Source organism: Ruditapes philippinarum, unplaced genomic scaffold, assembly GCF_026571515.1.
Source record: "Ruditapes philippinarum isolate M1 unplaced genomic scaffold, ASM2657151v2 ctg335_1_1_1_1, whole genome shotgun sequence".
NCBI lineage: Eukaryota > Metazoa > Mollusca > Bivalvia > Venerida > Veneridae > Ruditapes > Ruditapes philippinarum.
In genome coordinates this window covers 443,165-465,495 of record NW_026863534.1, presented here as the reverse complement: position 1 = coordinate 465,495, position 22,331 = coordinate 443,165, and the positions used below count along the sequence as shown (strand labels likewise).

At 32.8% G+C, this 22,331-nt stretch overlaps 1 protein-coding gene across 6 annotated transcripts in view; it reads left to right on the top strand.

Annotated features, from left to right (window-relative positions):
• The window catches only part of LOC132722344 (glycerol-3-phosphate dehydrogenase, mitochondrial-like), a 48,704-nt gene that overhangs the window by 10,334 nt on the left and 16,039 nt on the right, over positions 1-22,331 (top strand). For 3 of the 6 annotated variants that reach the window (XM_060706842.1, XM_060706841.1, XM_060706837.1), the window contains exons 3-14: positions 3,203-3,368; positions 3,516-3,640; positions 5,390-5,487; positions 6,043-6,206; positions 6,823-6,984; positions 7,844-7,988; positions 8,791-8,876; positions 10,195-10,302; positions 11,556-11,690; positions 17,146-17,324; positions 17,823-17,954; positions 18,338-18,682. In XM_060706842.1, the coding sequence (XP_060562825.1) occupies positions 3,203-3,368; positions 3,516-3,640; positions 5,390-5,487; positions 6,043-6,206; positions 6,823-6,984; positions 7,844-7,988; positions 8,791-8,876; positions 10,195-10,302; positions 11,556-11,690; positions 17,146-17,324; positions 17,823-17,954; positions 18,338-18,682 (1,845 nt within the window). Of the gene's footprint in view, positions 1-3,202; positions 3,369-3,515; positions 3,686-4,045; positions 4,091-4,225; positions 4,271-5,389; positions 5,488-6,042; positions 6,207-6,822; positions 6,985-7,843; positions 7,989-8,790; positions 8,877-10,194; positions 10,303-11,555; positions 11,691-17,145; positions 17,325-17,822; positions 17,955-18,337; positions 18,683-22,331 lie in introns of all 6 variants that reach the window. The other 3 variants (XM_060706840.1, XM_060706838.1, XM_060706839.1) reach the window with 3 other exon arrangements.

The window sequence follows — 22,331 nt, the reverse complement described above, 5'->3', positions numbered from 1 at the left end:
TGATATATGGATAGATGGCAGTATGGAGATTATGCACATCTTTTTCTTTTCTTCCTATGTTGAAAATTCTGGTTGCTATGGCAACAAATAGGCTTAAAATATGGCAAATTTTACACATAAACTGGATCCAGTGATAACACAAAAAATACTGGGAAATATTTTTATGAAACTTGAAATATGGGTAGATGGCAGTCTGGAGATTATGCACGTCATTTTCTTTTCTTCCTATGTTGAAAATTCTGGTTGCTATGGCAACAAATAGACTGAAAATATGGCAAATTTTACACATAAACTGGATCCTGTGTTAACGCAAAAAGTAATAGAAATATTTTTATGAAACTTGTAATATGGGTAGATGGCAGTCTGGAGATAATGCATGTCTTTTTCTTTTTTTCCTATGTTGAAAATTCTGGTTGCTATGTCAACACATAGACTGAAAATATGGCAAATTTTACACATACACTGAATCCAGTGATAACTCAAAAAGTACTGGAAATATTTTTATGAAACTTGACATATGGGTAGATGGCAGTCTTGAGATTATGCATGTCTTATCTGTTCTCCCTATTTTGAAAAAATATTGGGTGCCTTGGCAACAAATAGGCTTAAAACATGGCAAATATAACATTATTTGTGATTAGTAAAAAAGAGCTGACATTTTTTTATGAAATTGCATCTTTAATTCAAGAGTTATCTCCTCTTTAAGAATTTTGCTTTTAAAAATGTTATATTTTGGTAACAGGGATGTTTCAAATATTAACTTTAGAGTGTCCTTCAGTCCGTCTGTCTGTCTGTTCATAAAAACTGTTTCCTGTGATCACTTTTAAAGAACTTTTCCAACAAATTTACTTAAAATATAGAAAAATTGAAACATTAGTGAATGGCCAATGGCCCTTCAGAATGTTGATGGGGTTCTAACCGGTAGGGGACTTATGGATTGCTTGCAATACTATGATAATTGCTTGTTATTTCAAGTTTTGCCCCTTTTCTGATTTATCGCGCTATATTTTCCCCTTCAGAAAGCCACAGGTTGTTTTGAAAATTGAAAAAAAAAACATCACTGAATCAGACATAATCACATTGCATGTATGTTATAATTAAGATTGTTACCACTCTTATGTAAAATTTTATATATGTATATAATTATGCTTATAAAACAATTTTCAAACATCCAAGGATATGTAAAATATGTACTGCAAATATTTGTCGTCATTATTATATGTAACCATTAAAATATATGCATTCATTTCTTATTGAAAAATTTGACTTGGACTTTAAAGAAAATTAATTTCTGATTACCTCCCTTTATTAAAATAAAAATGTAAATTCGGTAATATCTTTACAAATAATGCTTTTTAGCTCGACTATTCGATAAGAATAAGTAGAGCTATTGTAGTCACCCGAGCGTCTGCGTCGGTGTCGGCGTAACCACTTATGTTGAAGTTTTTGTAATACCTCAAATTTTTTCAAAGTCCATTGACATATGACTTTGAAACTTTGCACACTTGTTGACCATCATGACCCCAACCTGTAGACAGGAGATCATGACCCCAACCTGTAGACAGGAGGAGGTAACTCTATCAAGCATTTTGACAGAACTATGCCCCTTTTTCGACTTAGAATTTAGGTTAAAGTTTTTGTAATACCTCAAATATTTTCAAAGTCCATTCATATATGGCTTTGAAACTTTGCACACTTGTTGACCATCATGACCCCAACCTGTAGACAGGAGGAGGTTACTCTATCAAGCATTTTGACAGAATTATGCCCCTTTTTCGACTGAGAATTTACATTAAAGATTTTGTAATACCTCAAATATTTTCAAAGTCCATTGACATATGGCTTTGAAACTTTGCACACTTGTTCACCATCATGTCCCCAACCTGTAGGCAAGAGGTGGTAACTCTATCAAGCATTTTAACAGAATTATGTCCCTTTTTCAACTTAGAATTTAGGTTAAAGTTTTTGTAATACCTCAAATATTTTCAAAGTCCATTCACATATGGTTTTGAAATTTTGCACACTTGTTGACCATCATGACCCAAACCTGTAGACAGGAGGAGGTAACTCTATCAAGCATTTTGACAGAATTATGCCCCTTTTTCGACTGAGAACTTACGTTAAAGTTTTTGTAATACCTCAAATATTTTCAAAGTCCATTCACATATGGTTTTGAAACTTTTCACACTTGTTGACCATTATGACCCCAACCTATAGACAGGAGAAGGTTTCTCTATCAAGCATTTTGACAGAATTATGCCCCTTTTTCGACTTACAATTTAGGTTAAAGTTTTTGTAATACCTCAAATATTTTCAAAGTTCATTGACATATGGCTTTGAAACATGTTTAAATTTTATACTCTTCTTTGAGAGCATAATAGGACTCTCTCCAAGGCCTATAGATGTGATATGGATTTAAAGAAAAAATTTGCCTTTTCTTTACTTAGAAAATAGTACCTTTTAATCAAGGCTTTTTTTACTATCAAGCACTAAGAATAGTCGAGCGTTGCTGTCCTACTGACAGCTCTTGTTAGATCTTGCAATATTTATTAATCTTCATTTGAGCATTATATTCATGACATAAAACCATAAAAAAAAATTGATAAAGGATCTTCAATAGCTACAGTAGTTTAGTTACATGTGTTATTCTGGCATTCATATGGGATAGAAACAATTACAGAAAATGTAGCAATAAAGTTTATTAAACGCCAAAAACAATACATGACTTAGTATTTGTAGTACTTTATAAAAATGCCAAAAATAATGTGAGTTTTTTTTCTGTTATTTTATTTTTGATAGTTTGTTTATTTGCTTCGTACATACTTTTGGTTTGTTTTGTTCTGATTTACTTAAATGGCAACAAACTTTATTGTTGTGACAATGGAAGTTGATAATTGTTCTAGAGTTCATGCAAAAGGAAATTAAGACATTATATTGCATAAAAAATGATACATATATATTTACAGTTCCTATCTCAGCATTGTGGAATTAGATAGTTTTAGAACTGTTTTAGTCTGATTTAGTACATGTATAATGTGGATAAGTGAGGTATCATGGCAATATGTGTTATTTCGAAGTAACTCTTTGAAGAGTCGGTTATATTGACACTGGTTAAAGTTCATTTTTTTTTACTCTGAAAAATACTTAGAAATAAATGTTAGTATACATGGACATAATTTTTTGGTCTTTTTTTTTCTTTCAGCAACTTGTTGCAGCAATAAATGATTCAGATGAGCAGAAATTTAGGTGGGCACCATTACCCACAAGAGAGCAACACTTTGAAAGTATACAGAAAACAGAATTTGATGTTCTTGTGATAGGGGGCGGGGCCACTGGTTGTGGGGTGGCCCTGGATGCTGTGAGCAGAGGTAGGCATTATGAAAATGACTTTTAACGGTTTACCGTTCTTATCTTAAATATGTGATAAATGAAATATTCATGTTTATTCAATATTAAATTTATTGACTCTTAATTCTACACTCATTCAATATCCTCTATTTATTTATCAATCTCAGGTTTGAAGACTGCAATGGTAGAAATGTATGATTTTGGATCGGGGACGTCAAGTCGTAGTACCAAATTGATTCATGGTGGAGTGCGATATCTACAGAAAGCGGTGTTTAATCTTGATATAGAACAGGTGAGATATCTACAGAAAGCAGTCTTTAATCTTGATATAGAACAGGTGAGATATCTACAGATAGCAGTGTTTAATCTTGATATAGAACAGGTGAGATATCTACAGAAAGCAGTCTTAAATCTTGATATAGAACAGGTGAGATATCTACAGAAAGCAGTGTTTAATCTTGATATAGAACAGGTGAGATATCTACAGAAAGCGGTCTTTAATCTTGATATAGAACAGGTGAGATATCTACAGAAAGCTGTCTTTAATCTTGATATAGAACAGGTGAGATATCTTCAGAAAGTGGTCTTTAATCTTGATATAGAACAGGTGAGATATCTACAGAAAGCAGTCTTTAATCTTGATAAAGAACAGGTGAGATATCTACAGAAAGCGGTCTTTAATCATGATATAGAACAGGTGAGATATCTACAGAAAGCAGTCTTTAATCTTGATATAGAACAGGTGAGATATCTACAGAAAGCTGTCTTTAATCATGATATAGAACAGGTGAGATATCTACAGAAAGCGGTCTTTAATTTTGATATAGAACAGGTGAGATATCTACAGAAAGCAGTCTTTAATCTTTATATAGAACAGGTGAGATATCTACAGAAAGCGGTCTTTAATCTTGATATAGAACAGGTGAGATATCTACAGAAAGCAGTGTTTAATCTTGATATAGAACAGGTGAGATATCTACAGAAAGCGGTCTTTAATCTTTATATAGAACAGGTGAGGAACTCATCATATTGTCTGTACGCAAGGTGTTCTGTTCACCTTTGTTAGAATAATGTCCCATTTCTCCTGTAATATATGATTTTTTTTCCCCTAAATTAAAAAAAAATATCTCTGGCATGGATTTTAAATGAAACATGCCCTTTGATCAATATCGAAGACTTGTAAATATGTTGTTAATTTTTTCAAGTGAAATCTTCCTTTATTGAAATTTCTTCATTATCCAGGCAGTTGTTTTACTGTCAAGCACAGAAAATATACATAGATAACTTATTTAGTATTTTAGTTACATTTGGTCTCTGATTTTCACTTGATTAATGAAAGTTCTCCAGCCATGAAAAAACACTGCAGTTTAGATTGTTTGGGAAAGGTTGGTGGTTATGGAGGGTTGTTGAGGGTAGTGACCAATCAACATGCCAAGCCAAACACCAGTGCTGTCAACAAAAAACTGTAACTTCCTGTCCAAATTTTCTAACAAAAAATGTTTTGAAACAATTATGCCATAATTATGTTATTTATTGTTTTAAAATGAACAAATTTTGTTATATTACAGTATCGTATGGTGATGATATATTTTGTTATATTACAGTATCGTAAGATATGGTGATGATATATTTTGTTATATTACAGTATGGTATGGTGATGATATATTTTGTTATATTACAGTATCGTATGGTGATGATATATTTTGTTATATTACAGTATCGTATGGTGATGATATATTTTGTTATATTACAGTATCGTATGGTGATGATATATTTTGTTATATTACAGTATGGTATGGTGATGATATATTTTGTTATATTACAGTATGGTATGGTGATGATATATTTTGTTATATTACAGTATCGTATGGTGATGATATATTTTGTTATATTACAGTATCGTATGGTGATAATATATTTTGTTATATTACAGTATGGTATGGTGATGATATATTTTGCTATATTACAGTATGGTATGGTGATGATATATTTTGTTATATTACAGTATCATATGGTGATGATATATTTTGTTATATTACAGTATCGAATGGTGAAGGAGGCACTAGCAGAAAGAGCAAACCTGATAGAGATAGCCCCTCATCTGGCCTACTCTTTCCCTATAATGTTACCAGTGTACAAGTATGCTCCTTTTATTTATGAATTTTCTATGCTTTATAAAAGTAGTGAGATTATTTGAGAGCAAGAAAGTCAAAGAAGTAACTGAAAATTTTGTTGGAGAGACTCCCAAGAAAAACATATCAGGAAAAAAATTGTACCAGTCCAACATTTCAGGCATAAAATTGTATCAGTCCAACATTTCAAGCATAAAATTGTACCAGTCCAATATTTCAGGCATGAAAAATGGTACCAGTCCAACATTTTGCATAAAATATGGTACTAGTCCAATATTTCAGGCATAAACTGGTACCAGTCAAACAATTACCAGTGGAACATTTCAGGCATAAATGGTAGCAGTGGAACATTTCAGGCATAAAATCGAACAAGTCAAATATTTCAGGCATAAAATTTTACCTGTCAAATATATAAACTACATAATTATAAAGTATATTGTAACAGACATTCACTTTTCTTGTAAAACTTGTTATTTTTTAATTAAATCATTGATGGATTAGTTATATAAGAAGTAAGTATCATATTTTACCTTTTCTTTCACATTTTTTTTCATAATTTCAGGTACTGGCAGGTGCCATATTATTGGGCCGGGATCAAGGCATATGATTTCGTCGCAGGGAAACAGCGGTTAAAACCCAGCTACCTTCTCTCAAAGAAAAAAGCCCTTGAAATATTCCCCATGTTAAAGAAGGAGAAACTTGTTGGGGCACTAGTATACTATGATGGTAAGACAAAAGTTTAGGATTGTTGGTTATTTAAAGTAAATTAATCTATAATGACAAGTCCGTTTAAGAAATCCAACAGGTTAAAGGTTAAGATGATGTGTGATGTTATAATATGATATTGTAAAAGAATGATCTACTGTAAATCTGGTATTATTTGCTATATTATAATTTTCGCTGTAATTCGTGAATCGGTTCCCCAGCGAATTCATGATGCCGTGTAATTTTCATAATGTAACATACATTATACACAAATTATATCCCATGACAAAATTGTCACAATATGGAAATGAACATATTTTAGACGTCATATCCTGTTATGCTGCGCAAATAAGATAAAAAATACTGCAAATCTAAATTTCTGACCATGCTGTCGCAAATTAATGAATCTGCGAAATAATTCGGTAATGGGGTTTTCCTGAAATAAAGATCACATGAATAAAAAGTGATTTACAGTAGTTACTCTTATGATGATAGTTAGATATGGAAAATGTCTTGAAGGTAATAAAAAGGACGATCAAAGTATGAATGTTGCAGATTTGGTTTGATCGAGCTTGTTCAAGTAGCAAATCTTCCAAAAATTAAGTTGTTTTTTTCTATGTTTTTTTCTCCTTTCTAGGTCAGCATGATGATGCCAGAATGAATATATCTCTGGCCGTGTCTACGGCACGTCGTGGAGGGGTTACGTTAAATTATACTCAAGTTATACAACTTCATAGAGAAAAAGATGCTAATGGCAAAGATGTGATAACTGGGGCCAGAATAAAAGACAGGCTCACAGGTATGTGATTCAATAGCGATAAAAGACCGGCTCACAGGTATGTGATTCAATAGCGATAAAAGACCGGCTCACAGGTATGTGATTCAATAGCGATAAAAGACAGGCTTACAGGTATGTGATTCAATAGCGATAACAGACCGGCTCACAGGTATGTGATTCAATAGCGATAAAAGACCGGCTCACAGGTATGTGATTCAATAGCGATAAAAGACCGGCTGACAGGTATGTGATTCAATAGCTATAAAAGACCGGCTCACAGGTATGTGATTCAATAGCGATAAAAGACAGGCTTACAGGTATGTGATTCAATAGCGATAAAAGACCAGTTCACAGGTATGTGATTCAATAACGATAAAAGACTTGTTCACAGGTATGTGATTCAATAACGATAAAAGACTTGTTCACAGGTATGTGATTCAATAACAATAAAAGACCAGCTTTTCAATTTTTTAACAGAACTTAATATCTATTGTCATGTTTAATAACTTAAATGGACTTGTTCAGTTTTAAGTCTGGACAAATCCTTTGATCATTTTACGGGAAAATTGAAAAAAGTATTTAGCGAATAGCGAACATTTCAGATTATGATCAAAAAGCATGGATGTAGTTGCACGAGATAGAATCAGTTTGAACAGCCTCTACTGGCTTAATAGGTGGCCAACTAACTATAAACAGAACATACGACAACAAAAGATGTCATTCTATAACAAAAGAATATGCGATCATGGGCATCTTTGCAACAAAAAGAAATAAAAAAATGTATGGCCCTTTAAGTTATGAACAGCTTTTTACTTTTAGATTCAAAGTTTTAAGTACAAATGTTTTTTTCAGGTATCACAGGGTTCTTTTTTGTTTTCAGGTAAAGAAATGGATGTTAAGGCAAAGTGCGTGATCAACGCAACCGGACCATATACCGATTCTATACGAACCATGGGTAGTCCTGAAACCAAGAAGATCTGTCAACCAAGTTCCGGTGTTCATGTAGTTCTACCTGACTACTATAGGTAAGTTTATTTATTAACCTTTTACTGCAATGGCATATTGTAAAAAATGGCTGTTTTCAAAAGCCTTCTATTACAAGTTCAAACTGCTATGAAACTATAAAAAATTCTTCAATAGTGATTAAACTTGGCATAAATTGATTAACCTATTGCAATAGTTATACACACTGGCTGTGTACGTATGTACTTTGAGAATTTTATTCCTTTATGTATTAAAGGCCTATGCTTCACAACATAATAATAGATATATAGGCTAAATGAAAATCATTTAATATGATGACAGAAACTTTTTTTTTAAGAAATAGAGGAGTGAGGGAGGCACCAATCTTAATTTTTAGTTATTTTCCCATTTACACAATTATAATTCATACACTATTTCACTGTTGAATTTATCTCGTTTTGTCTTGTCCAGGTTTCAATGTTGAAACTGTCCATTATCTGGAAGTTAAAGTTTTTGAACCCAACAAGACCTGGCTCTTTATTGGTGGCAAAAATCCAATTATTTTCAGCTCTAGTAAAGTATGGGCTAAAATTTAGTAGTGGTGGCATGGCCAAGTGGCTATCAAGTCAGACTAGAAATCTATGGATTGCTGGTTGTGTGGGTGAAAATCCTGTCAGGCACAAACTGTTGTTTTCTTCCTTATTTCCTTGAGCATGAAACATTACACTCATTGCTAAGTACTAATTTATTCGAGTAACGGATTTGAGAATGTGTCTATAAGTTTATAGCTTCCTACACAATCGATCTGAAAAAAAAAATATGTTTAAACTGAAATTTTGTAAACCTTTACATTTATATTTTCAGCCCTAAAAGTATGGGTTTGCTAGATCCAGCAACCAGTGATGGTAGAGTAATTTTCTTCTTGCCATGGCAAAATGTCACCTTAGCAGGTAATTTATATTATCATTATTAATGAGCCGCATCATGACAAAACCAACATAATGCGTTTGTGACCAGCATGGATCCAGACCAGCCTGCACATCCTCGCAGTCTGATCAGGATCCATGCTGTTCGCTTACAAACTAAAACAAGTAAACTGATAGCGAACAGCATGGATCCTGATCAGACTGCGCAGATGCACAGGCTGGTCTGGATCCATGCTGGTCGCAAACCCATTATGTTGGTTTTGTCATGGCGTGGCTCAATTTTCATCTTCATGTAATAATCCAGTGCCAAATGGTTTTGGTAATTGAATTGAAAATCTTTTCAAGTCTGGGCTCACCAAGTTAAAAAAAATTAAAATTCTATAAAAACATGAACATTAGTTAAATGGGGGTGTTTCAGATGGTGAAAAGTAGTAAGAAAAGAAGCTGAGCTATGAATTTTGATGTACACTTTGGGGAAAATTGGGAATATATACTTAAGAACACATCTGTTCATAATTTCTTCCTGTAAAAATGGGTAAAAGTTAAGAATTTGTCTTTTCCTCTTAAGAAGGAGCCTTCAGGTTTAATCTGTAGTAAAAAATAATAGCATGGTATGATAAGTCAGGGTTAATGTAGTGTGTCAGTAAAATTGGGGCCATTTCCTTAAATTAATATATAAATGTGGATGCAATTGAGGGGTCTCCGTGGTTATGGTTTTTCCATTTCTTGTCACTGCCCCTAACTGCTTAGAATAGAGAATTTGTATTCTTTCCTTGGAGGAAACTGAAAAGCTAATGTACAGGTAAGAGCTGGTGCATTCATGAGATTATTGGTTAACGATTTAATCTCTTATTTGAAATAACAGCATAATAGTTTATTTGGAATATTTTATTCTGTTTACATAATATATTCATGTTTGTTAAATACAGTGATCTTTTATTCAGTTCTTTAATTAAAGCAGCACGCCTCCAGATTCATGCTAATTTTCATGAAAATTGAAAAAAATTCTAAAAAGAGAAATTGGATTGAACGAAGAAAAAACCACTTAAAACAGCATTAAACCATAAAATCAAAAGAAAGAGGTCAAAATATGCAAAAATAGCCCTTACTGCATTACTAACGCAGTATAAATATGGTGAAAAATACTTCAAAATTGGTCATAAATCGCATATAACCTAGAAATTATTACTTAAATCTTGAATCTTTTTACTTTTCTTACAATCTCAGTACTATTTTCTCAGATATGATTTGGATTTTCTTAAAATATTTTGGTTCATCTGGAGGTATGCAGCTTTAAGGATGTAGATGTTGATTATGAGTGACATTGTTTATATTTTGACAGGTACCACTGATAACGCATGTGACGTCACTTTTCAACCAGCCCCTACAGAAAATGAAATACAGTTTATATTAAATGAAGTAAGAAACTACCTGCACCCTGATGTAGAAGGTATTTTGTTTTGTTTTATATTGTGGTTATCAATTGAATATGTATAAAATAATTTATCTGTAAGACACAAGCTATTATCATTTAAATTGAATACTTCTTCTTAAATGTTTTCCGTGATTTCTTTATGGCATAGAAAATAAATGTTAATAAGCTTTGGTGTGATCTATATATATTCTTTGGTGAAACTTACGATGGCACGCCATATTTTAATGGAAATTATTATTAATTTCTCTTACATTAGGATGTATCTTTGCATGGTTTTTTATACAGATGCTTTTTATGCCACCGCAGCATCTGCGATGCAGTAGCATAAAGCCATTAACATGTTTTTGTGTTCTATAGATTATAGTGAACTTGTAAAATCTTCTCCTAAATAACGGTAAGTCCAATCAATTTGGCAGGATTATTCCTTGGGTGATAGGCTTCCAAATGTGTTTGAAGAATTTGATTCCATGAAGGAATCTGGTTGTCATAGCAACCAAAAGAAATTATAAGAAAAAAAACCTTTTCTTCTAAAGACCAACAAGGCCTAGAGCTTAGATATTTTGCAAAGTCATTGTCTATTGGACCTCTACCAAGATTGTTAAAGTTAAAGCCCTGGCTTAACTTCACTAGCTGCATGGGTCCAAGCCCTGTCACGAGGCAAGCCGTTGAGCAAGAAACTTTACACCCATTGTTCAGTACAAGTTGGTTTCAGGAATTGATTCAAGAGTGTGTTTATAAACTTAAAGTTTTCAACACAATCAAGTTAATTATTTAAAGTCATAAATTCAGTAATAAACTTACAATAAAGTCAGAAAAGTTCTCATATGTCTGATTTATTTTTAATGTGACTTAAAGTGACTTTCAGCTTTTCTAAATGTATTAAGATTTTTCCTTTCATATAATTGTCAAATCAAAAGAATAAAGGTGGAAAATGAAAATTGCCATCAATAAAATACATAAACTCTAAGGAAACCCCTCGATACCTCTAATCTACAGGTCCACTCTCTATATGTAAATTAGTGAACCGGACAATTTGTTTCCCCGATATTCTATTTTTAAAAACAAACTTCACAATGCACTCTATAAATAGCTCTCGGGACACTGTTTTGAAGAAGGCTTAACAGTGATATGATGCATTTTTCAAAGATAAAAATACTGAAATAGTTTGAAACAACACAGAATTGTTTTTTGCAACAAAAAAATAAAAGTGGAAGGTCCCTTTAAATTGTAACTTCCCCTATGAATACATGCATCATTTATCATTTCAGTGCGTAGAGGTGATGTCCTGTCTGCATGGTGCGGTATACGACCATTAGTTAGCGACCCCAACAAGTCTGATACCCAATCTCTCGCCAGAAATCATATCATAGAGGTGTCACAAGATAAACTTATTACCATCGCAGGTAACAATTTTCAGTCATAATCCAGATAGGGACTTTGGATACTTTCATGTTAAGCTAAAACTCTGGAAAACTTTTTACCCCTTTTTGTGCTAGAATTTTTAACAGACAGGCTTTAACACCACAGTCATGCGGTGCTCTTGTTATACATCGACGTGGTGTTATTTTAGATATATCTACATTTATCCTGGTCATTGATCAAATGATACAACAAGAAATTTTTGTAAGGAGTCTGAAGCTGAAATAATGAACCCAAAGTCAAATTTATGAATCCCAGATGAAATAAAGAGAGCCAAAGATGAAAATTTTAAGTTATACTCACTTAACTCAAAAATGTTCATATACAGAAAAATTTATTACATAAAGACATTAAAGAGATACTCAGGCAAATAATTGACAAAAATATCCAAATTATCTTATATACTCAAATAACGCTTGGACCGCCTCCGTGGTCGAGGGGCTAGAGTTGATGACTTCTAGTCCAGTTACCTCTCTGGCATGGGTTCGATCCCTGGGAGATGCTTTGGTAGTTTAGTACGGAGGAAGGTAGTCTAGTACTGGTGTAATTCTCCAGGAACGATGGTTAGGAAACTACCCGCCTGTATGACTGAAATACTGTTGGGAAAAGGCGTAAAATGAAACAAACAAACAAAAAAACAAAACAAATAACGCTTAACATTTGTTAAATTCCCAGCATGACTTTCTGTATAAATTCTATATATTTTGGGTTTGAAGCGTTAATATATCTATATATGTTGAACGAAATTTAGACGCCTACAGGATCACCGAACAGTTTTACATCAAGCCATTTGACTTAAACAAACCCTGGAAGTTTCAATAACAGATATTGTGTATATTATATGATTGAAACAAACCTAAATCATTCATTTGACATGTTCTATAATGTTTCTAGAGTTTGCTGTGACAACTATTGTGAAATCTTAACACTCTAACCTGACACACATGGGTCAAGTCAGGAAACCACTATTTTATTCTTTATTAGGTGAAAAGTTTTGTTCCTGTGACTGTCTGTCTAGTGTACTCTTTTTGAGGACATTTACAGAATAATGTATGAAAAAATCAAAATAAAGATATTAAATTTTTTTCTGCGTCTCCCTATAAGGGTATAAAGTTATATCTAATGAAATATTTTTTATAAAATTTATTCACAGTAAAATTTAATTGTTTCAATAATCTTAATTTCTGTGTAAATTAATATACATGAATATTATATCAATGTACGTAAATTAGACTAAAATGTCCCTGGAAACAAAATATAAAGCCGCTTTTTCAAGTAGGGTGTTTACAGTTTATCGATGATTTTGTGCACAAGGTAATTCACTTAAAAACAAATATACAAACTTATTCAAACAATGATTTTTGCAGCTATTTATTGTTTTATAGTCTTATGCACTTTTAACTTTTATTATAATTTGGAAGATTATGTCATACAAAAATAATGGATTATGCTGAAATATTTGTGCTTTTAAAGAGACATAAATAAGTGTATGTAAACTAAAACCTGCTATAAATGTGTAATGGATATGCCTGGCTTTAAATTTGGAATATCCCATTCAAAGTTTTAGGGGTTTTGATATGAAGGTACAAAAATATACCTGAGTTACCACCATTATAGAGCCTGGTCAGACTACACAGATATGTAGGCTAGCCTGAGTCTCTGTAATGGTGACAAGGGAGAATCACTCTCAGGGCCCAGGTATATATATATGTATATAGACTCAGGCTATATGTGACAAAGCATTTTATTTACAATTAATCCTTCTTATAACATCTAAAAACACTTTTGAGTCATCTACAAGGTCATCAGTTATCATTTGACAAACTGTCAGCGATTTTTGTTCAGTTTTAAGCTTTTAAATCCACTTATCAGTGTCGAGTTTACTATGTAGCCTCTTTACAGCTTTTTCTGGAGGGGAATTACAACTTCCACACCATGTTATAATAATTACAAGCAAAATTTGTAACATGAAGTTTTTCTTGAAGAGAATTACAACTTCCACACCTTTCAATATTATTTTCAAGCAAAACCTGTAATTTTCAAGCTTTACTGGAGGAGAAATACAACTTCCCCACTTATAATATTGTTTCAAGCAAAACCTGTAATTTTCAAGCTTTCCTTGAGGAGAAATACCACTTCCCCACTTATAATATTATTTTCAAGCAAAACCTGTAATTTTCAAGCTTTCCTTGAGGAGAAATACCACTTCCCCACTTATAATATTATTTTCAAGCAAAACCTGTAATTTTCAAGCTTTCCTTGAGGAGAAATACCACTTCCCCACTTATAATATTATTTTCAAGCAAAACCTGTAATTTTCAAGCTTTTCTGGAGGTAAATTACAATTTCACAACCCCGTTTTGATATTCACAAACAAAATATAATATTTTCCAGGGGTTGGGGAGCTGGTGGGTATTGTATTAGCAGCATTTCTCCTTACATTTTATTATCCAGTCTTTGATGTAAAGCAAATCACTGAAATTCCGGGTTCGGGGCCAGTATGCTTTGTACCGGCAGCATATCTTTGTGGGATTTATCATACAGTCTTTGATATTAAACATCGATGAGATCTGGAGGTTGAGGGGCCGGTGGGTATTGTATTGGCAGTATTTCTCCATGCCTTTTATTGTCAAGTCTTTGATGTAAAACATCAATGAAATCCTGGGGTTGGGGCCAGTATGCTTTGTACTGGCAGCATATCTCTGTGCGATTTATCGTCCAGTTTTTGATATTAAACATCAATGAGATCTGGAGGTTGAGGGGCCGGTGGGTATTGTATTGGCAGAATTTCTCCATGCGTTATATCATCTAGTGACATCTTCCTTGGATCCTGTGAACACAAGTCTGTCGGTCTTTTCTCTGGCACTATGATTGTTATATTAAACGAGGACTTTTCCCATTCACTACTGGCTGTTTTGGTGCTGCAAACTTTGAATTCATATTTTCCGCTAATGTCTTTACATCGTTCTTTTTTCTTCTTGAAAAATTTTCGCCTTTTGGCAAATTTCCAAAGATTTGACAGACAGCACATTATTTTATGAATAACTTAAATACAATCTTTTAAACAATGCTTTTTTTTCGCTTTTTTTCACTTTGGTTTGCATTTGTTCACACTTGTGTAAAGGTCATGCATCAACTTTCAGTCTCATAGTGGTTGAAAAAAGTCTGTACCTGCTCTACAGTTTGTGTGTAGATAAATGAAAGATTGATCCAAGCTTTTGATAACTCTTTAAGAATTAGATGTAGACATACATGTTGCTAGGTAGATTAGATATTTTGGTAAATGTTTTATCACCACTGTAATTCATTTCTGTCAGTGATAATGAATAATTTATTTCAATGTCTTTTTGTATGTGTGCCTAAAATACAGAAATTGACTTCTGTAATTTTTGTCTGAATTTTGTTATATACAATGTATAATTGATTCATGTCTATACAAGTTCAGTTTTTGTCTAAACAGCCAGACTTTTATTTTATAAAATACTTTGGTTGATTTATGAAGATGTAGAAGTATTTCAGTTCCAGAATTAAAATTCAATGTATATAAACAGATGTGTACAGTTTACTAAATTCCAGCATTACATCAAAAAGAGATCACTTTTTTTATAATGACTTTAGAGTTGTACATTAGATAGCCCGTATATCCAATTCCAAACCTTTACAGACTTGTCACAATAAAGAAGTCTTAAGTTCTAGAACTGTACATCATTTTAAGTACATGTTTACAGTTAAGTAAAATTCCAGAGTTTTAGCCTACAGTAGTACACATTGAAGAAGTTTTCCAGAGTTTTAGCATACAGTAGTGCACATTGAAGAAGTTTTCCAGAGTTTTAGCATAGGTAGTACACATTGAAAAAGATTTCCAGAATTGTATCATACAGTAGTATACATTGAAAAAGTTTTACAGAGTTTTAGCATACAATAGTACACATTAAAGAAGTTTTCAAGAGTTTTAGCATACAGTGATACACATTGAAGAAGTTTTACAGAGTTTTAGCATACAGTGGTACACATTTAAGAAGTTTTCCAGAGTTTTAGCATACAGTGGTACACATTGAAGAAGTTTTCCAGAGTTTTAGCATACAGTAGTACACATTGAAGAAGTTTTCCAGAGTTTTAGCATACAGTAGTACACATTGAAGAAGTTTTCCAGAGTTTTAGCATACAGTAGTACACATTGAAGAAGTTTTCCAGAGTTTTAGCATACAGTAGTACACATTGAAGAAGAATTCCAGAGTTTTAGCATACAGTAGTACACATTGAAGAAGTTTTCCAGAGTTTTAGCATACAGAAGTACACATTAATAATATATCCCAGAAATTTAGCGTACAAAAGTACACATTTAACACAAGTTCGTGATTGCAAAATAAATGTCATTTATAGCCGTTGTGGTACACATGCCTTGGTTTATAACTTACTTTCCATACTCCGTTTATGTACATATTTTTGTACATTCCAGATAGTGTAGGATGCAGTGATTATTTTTTTGTTACTGATAAATGCCATTTTAGGCCAAACTTGAACAAAAAAATGTTTACAGGGAAACTGCATATGATAGATATAAAGTAAATTCAGGAAAAGTTTCAATTGCCCATACAGGCTGTGAGACAACCTGGGAAACACTGACAGTTAATTTTGTCACTCCTTCAGTATAATTAGTAAACAACCGACCACATACGTTCTTAACTACCCATTATCAAAATGTCTGGATGTTTAAAGTGCAAACTAATGATAGCCTTGTGGTTAATTATCAGGGAGAACGGAACAGCTGATTTTTAATGTTAAAATGTTTTTAAATGTTTTATCAATTAATTAAAACAATAAAATGTAAACAGTTACTGATAGGGTTAATTAAATGATAGGCTTACAATTAGTTTATGATTGCAATGTAAGGCATGGAGTTCAGATGCTTGATAAGAAGGACAGATGTTTGAAATTTGATTTATTTTTGTTTTAAAATGCTGGCTGTTATGATAATATGGTGTTGCTTAGCAAAGTTTGTGCTTTACTTTATTCTATACATATTTGTAAGCTATAAAGCAGTTTTTCATTGATTCAATTCAAAATTTCAGTGCCATGGTACATGTATTCTTACCAAGGTCTTTTTATCCCAGTGTATTAGGATTTGGTACATTGATTCACATGACTACATGTTATTGTTATAAATAGACTTATTCTGGAATTAAGAATATTTTGGGTTTTTTCCCAGCTGATCCGAAGGTACAAACAAACTTTTACAGTTACAGCTTCAACAATATCTGGTAAGCACAACAGGTTGACTAATCTATTGTGACAAGTAGTGCACTGTGAAGCTATAATGGTAGAAGTTTGTACCTACAAATTAGCTGGGAAAAACCCACATTTGCTGAGTTCCGGATAACATCTATTGTTAAACCTGAATTTAATTGTTCAATACCATTATTCTAATTATTACTACAGGTGGAAAGTGGACGACCTATCGTTCCATGGCTGAAGAGACTGTAGACAGAGCTGTGAAGGAATGTAATCTACAGCCGACTTCCGGTTGTCGAACCAAAGGTTTGTTGCTGGATGGAGCTCACGGCTGGTCGCCAACATTGTTTATCAGACTGGTGCAAGATTTTGGTTTAGAAAATGAGGTATGTGAGTTTTCAGGGTGTATGTTTTACCAGTCAGTTGTTCGACCTACGTTCCTTCTCGATAAATAAATAATTTAATAAGAGCTATTTTTACTCTTCCTGCACCCTGACCTCCAGTATACTAGTTTTATAGCTGAAATGTTGCCAAGAAATTTTTGTATTGCAGTATAGCAATTTCATTTCTAATAGAATTTCTTGATATATTTTATGTTAAGCTATGGGTAATTTATTATGAGGGACATCCGGTTAGCCACAGACCGGAAAAGTTGAAAACTTAGCTGAACTGGCTGGAAATTTGTTTATCAGAAAGTCATTGATTTAAAACTAAGTTATTAAACCTGGACCCGCGAAATTTCTTGGATGGACTTGTTCAGATTTTGGAATTGTCCGTGATCAGTTTACTTAAAATATTTAGATTAAATGTAAAATAAAGTCATAAGTTAATGATGAACGTAGCTAGTGTCTTTAAAATTGAAACATTATGATTTATATTTTCAGGTAGCACAACATTTAGCACGGACATATGGTGATAAAGCATTTAAAGTAGCTAAGATGGCCACACTGACCGGTAAAAGATGGCCGGTTGTTGGACGAAGACTGCATGAAGAATATCCCTACCTTGAAGCTGAGGTGAGTGGTAGTTTATGGGATTGAGAGGGTATATTTTAATTGTCTTGCCGAGCTGCTTCATTGTTAAATTTTGGAGAAATTTATTTGTCACATCTGTAATTTTTGTCACACTTCTAGGTTTACAACTTTGACTGGGCCTATATCAGTTCCATTCAATAACATATTTTTTTCTTTTGTATTTTTGTTCTCTCTGTAAAGAAGTTTGACCTTTTATAAAAATTGCAATTTAAGTAAGAATAGGCAGGCACACTGTCATACCAACAGCTGGAATTTTATAAGCAGAATGTTTTATTTACCCCTAAACCCTTGAATATGTTTAAGCTTACCATTTATCTGCAAGGTTTTTTTTAAAATGAAATTAAATTGACTGTATTACCTTATAGGTGAGATACGCTGTCCGAGAATATGCGTGCACTGCAATAGACGTCATTGGTCGACGCACTCGACTGGCGTTCTGTAATGTACACGCTGCCGAGGAGGCGTTACCTAGAGTCATTGAAATAATGTCTGAGGAACTGAAGTGGAACAAAGAACAGCAGAAAGAACAAATGGTGCGCGCCAAAAATTTCTTGAAGAGAGAGATGGGTCTAGATTTAGGTCGTGTCGAACTTGATATGCCGATCAACTTTACGAAGGATGAGATTAACGCGTATGCGAAGCGATTTAAATCGTTGGACGTGGATAACAAAGGTTACATCACGGTGAATGATCTCAGGAGGTATTTCAAGGTGAGGTTATATTATTAGTTATAAAGAATTTTGACAGGTTATATGACTTATATAAATGGTTGTTTGGACATATAACCTGAGCCGCTAGGTGATGGTTATATGCAAACAACCATTTATATAGGGCCATTTAACCTTTCAGAAATATTATTAACAAATTTATAGTACAGCATGCATCTTCTTTTAGAAAAAAAAAGTGAGATTTTTTTTATAAAATGACAGCAGCTGTGTATATAAGTCTATATAAATGTCACGATTAGCCAATTAAAAGTGACATTACAAACATGCAGTATTACAAGGTTTTTATTACAGATACTGTTACGCGAAGGTTTCATGCCACCTTGGAATATAATGAAATAAATGAATTAATGAGACTTTTAATGAAAACCGTATGGGCCAAAGAAAACAACTGTATGTCTAATCATAGTACCAATGTTGGCTATTCAATCAATGCAAATGTTTAAATTTTCCCTAACTTTGATGAATGGCTATGTCCAGATTGAAAGATGGACAAGTCTGTTGAAGATGTAAAGCATGGTAAGGAGTAGGGGAGGTTATTATCTGATCAACATTAAAAAGAGAATGTATCTTAGATTACAGAGATACATTCTGTTAAAACTACAGTGAGTAACAACAAAATGGATTTGAGAAAAATGAACATAAAAGATTTTGAAAATATGTAGTATCTCAAGCCATTTGTAATGTGACCTATAACATGCAAAATTTCCATAATGAACTTGACCAGCTTTCATTTTTGGAACACTTCATTTTCAATTTTGGGGAAAAACAAGATAAATATTTTGAAAAATTTGAATTGACCAATTGTATAGAACTTGGCCAGGTTACTCAGATTTTCAAACTGTCCTGGATGCATACTTGTAGCAAATGCTTCTTATTTTCAGTTCGAGCAGGTTTACAGGTTTATGCACTTTAAAATGCTTGCTTTTTAAGTTCCACATTTCGAGGAAAATTTTAAGCTCTGCTTATACACGCCATTTTGTTATTGGCCCATTTTGTTGGCATTGGTTAACCTTTTTGGTTGAGCTTTTGTTAATTAATTGTTATTATTAATTTCGGAAGCCTGTATCATTGAAACTTCATAATTTTGATGCAGCTTTATGAGTTCTAACTGCCACAACTATTTTCAGGTCAATAGGTCAAGGTCACTGGGATCTGTGAACTGGCCAAATAAAGCTCATTGACCTAGGAACTCTAAACTTTGCATGAAGATGTACTTTGATGAGTTCTACCTTTGCTACCTTTTCAGGTCAAAGGTCAAGGTCAATATTTCATTTCAGTCAAATTATCTGTTTATTTAGTAAACTTGCAGTACACTATCCATCCCTGAGAAAAGTGGAGTGCACTTGTGCATTGACTGCTCTTGCATGAATTTTCAGGAATTGTAATAATTGTAACTATTTTTCAATGCTAACTAAAACCTAACCATACTTTGCATATGAAATCATTTAAACAGATTCAGGCAGTTTCATTAAAGTCTATTTTTGAAATCTACATTTAGTTATTTACTATATATAATAAACAAACAAACATGAACAAACAAACAAACATGAACAATCAGTATTATTTACCGCAGATGTTTCAGCTGGATGCCTTCATTAGTGCAAGACATGATTTTTTTGGCCGGGTTGCTTGGCAAACCCGGGTTATAGTATGGTGAATGTTGGGCGGTGGGCGGGCGGCGGGTGGGCGTTGAAAAACTTTCGTAACAGTTTTCTCAGCAACTACTTATCACAGCCTTTTGATATTTGGTATACAGCATCAACACATGGTCCCATACTGTGGGATTCGATTTCAGGTCTGTCGCTCATCTACTTCCTGTTTGCCCACTTAGTAAAATTTTCTACATTAATGGTCAATAGTAGGAAATTTTCGTAACAGTTTTCTTGGCAACTACTTATCACAGCCTTTTGATATTTGGTGTACAGCATCAACACATGGTCCCATACTGTGGGATTCAATTTCAGGTCTGTCTCTCATCTACTTCCTGTTTGCTGACTTAGTTAAATTTTCAACATTAATGGTCAATAGTAGGAAATTTTCGTAACAATTTTCTCAGCAACTACTTATTACAGCCTTATGATATTTGGTATACAGCATCAACACATGGTCCCATACTGTGGGATTCGATTTCAGGTCTGTCGCTCATCTACTTCCTGTTTGCTGACTTAGTTAAATTTTCAACATTAATGGTCAACAATAGGAAATTTTCATAACAATTTTCTTGGCAACTATATATCACAGCCTTTTAATATTTGGTATACAGCATTAACACATGGTCCCATATGGTGGAATTCGATTTCAGGTCTGTCGCTCATCCACTTCCTGTTTGCCGATTTAGTTAAATTTTGACATAATTAATGATCAATAGATAGTAGGAAATTTTCTTAACAGTTTTCTCAACAACTTCTTACCACAGCCTCTTGATATGTGGTTCACAGCATTGACATGACTGTGGTCCCATATTGTGGGATTCCATTTCAGGTCTGATGCTCATTCTTTTCAGGTTTACCAACTAAGTTAAATTTTCAACATCAATGGTCAGACAGTGGTAGAAAATTTAAGTAACATCACAGCCTCATGATATTTTGTACACATATGCAACCCGGCCTTTTCTGTCTTTGACCCATTTTTTGTTACTATATATAGTAATATAAATTCCTTTTTTTTTAATCTACATTTTGTTATTATATACAGTAAGATATTGTGTAATATTAAAAAAAATTATATTTACATATAGTTACTTACCGGTAAATATTCTACTCATTTTGAAACTACATTTTGTTACCTTATTTAGTAACGTAAAATATTCTATTCTTTTTGAAACTACATTTTGTTACTATTATAGTAACATAAATATGCTATTCTTTTGGAAACCACATTTTGTTACTTTATATAGTAACATAAAATATTCTTTTCTTTTTGAATCTACATTTTGTTACTTTCTATAGTAACGTAAATATTCTATTCTATTTGAAACTTTTGTATATATATATAAATATTCTATGTTTTTTTAATCTACATCTTTTTGCTGTAAATAGTAACATAATTATTCATATGAAATATTCCATTCATTTTTAATCTACATTTTGTTACTATTCAATTATAGTTGCATCAATGTTATAAAATGATGGTGTGAATTTCAACTGTATTCTTATATTTTCAGAAAATACATGATATGGTAATTTAAAAAAATGAACACAAACTTTAATATAGTAAAGATACAGATTATAATTATATAAATTGCACATTTATATTCTGCTGCATAGTGTATATATTGTTAACAAAGCTTTTATTCTTGAGGGAAAAATAAATGTATTTGCTGAAATTAAAATATTAAATTGGTTCATTCATCACTGAAAGGTCTTTTTACCAGGGTCATCATCACTAAGAGGTCAAGGTCTTTTTACCAGGGTCAAAGGTTTAATAATAAGGACATTTCCAAAGCTCAAACTCAGAACTCGTGGTTTTGATTGGTCTGATACCAACACCAAAGAGCACTGTTCAGATTTGAGACAGACCTCAGTAAAAAAAAGTTTTATAGCCACGAGTCATTGGTCCAAGGTTATAAAAGAACTTTTCTATGCTCATACTAAGATCTCAGGCATTTGATTGGACAAAAATCAGTAAAAAA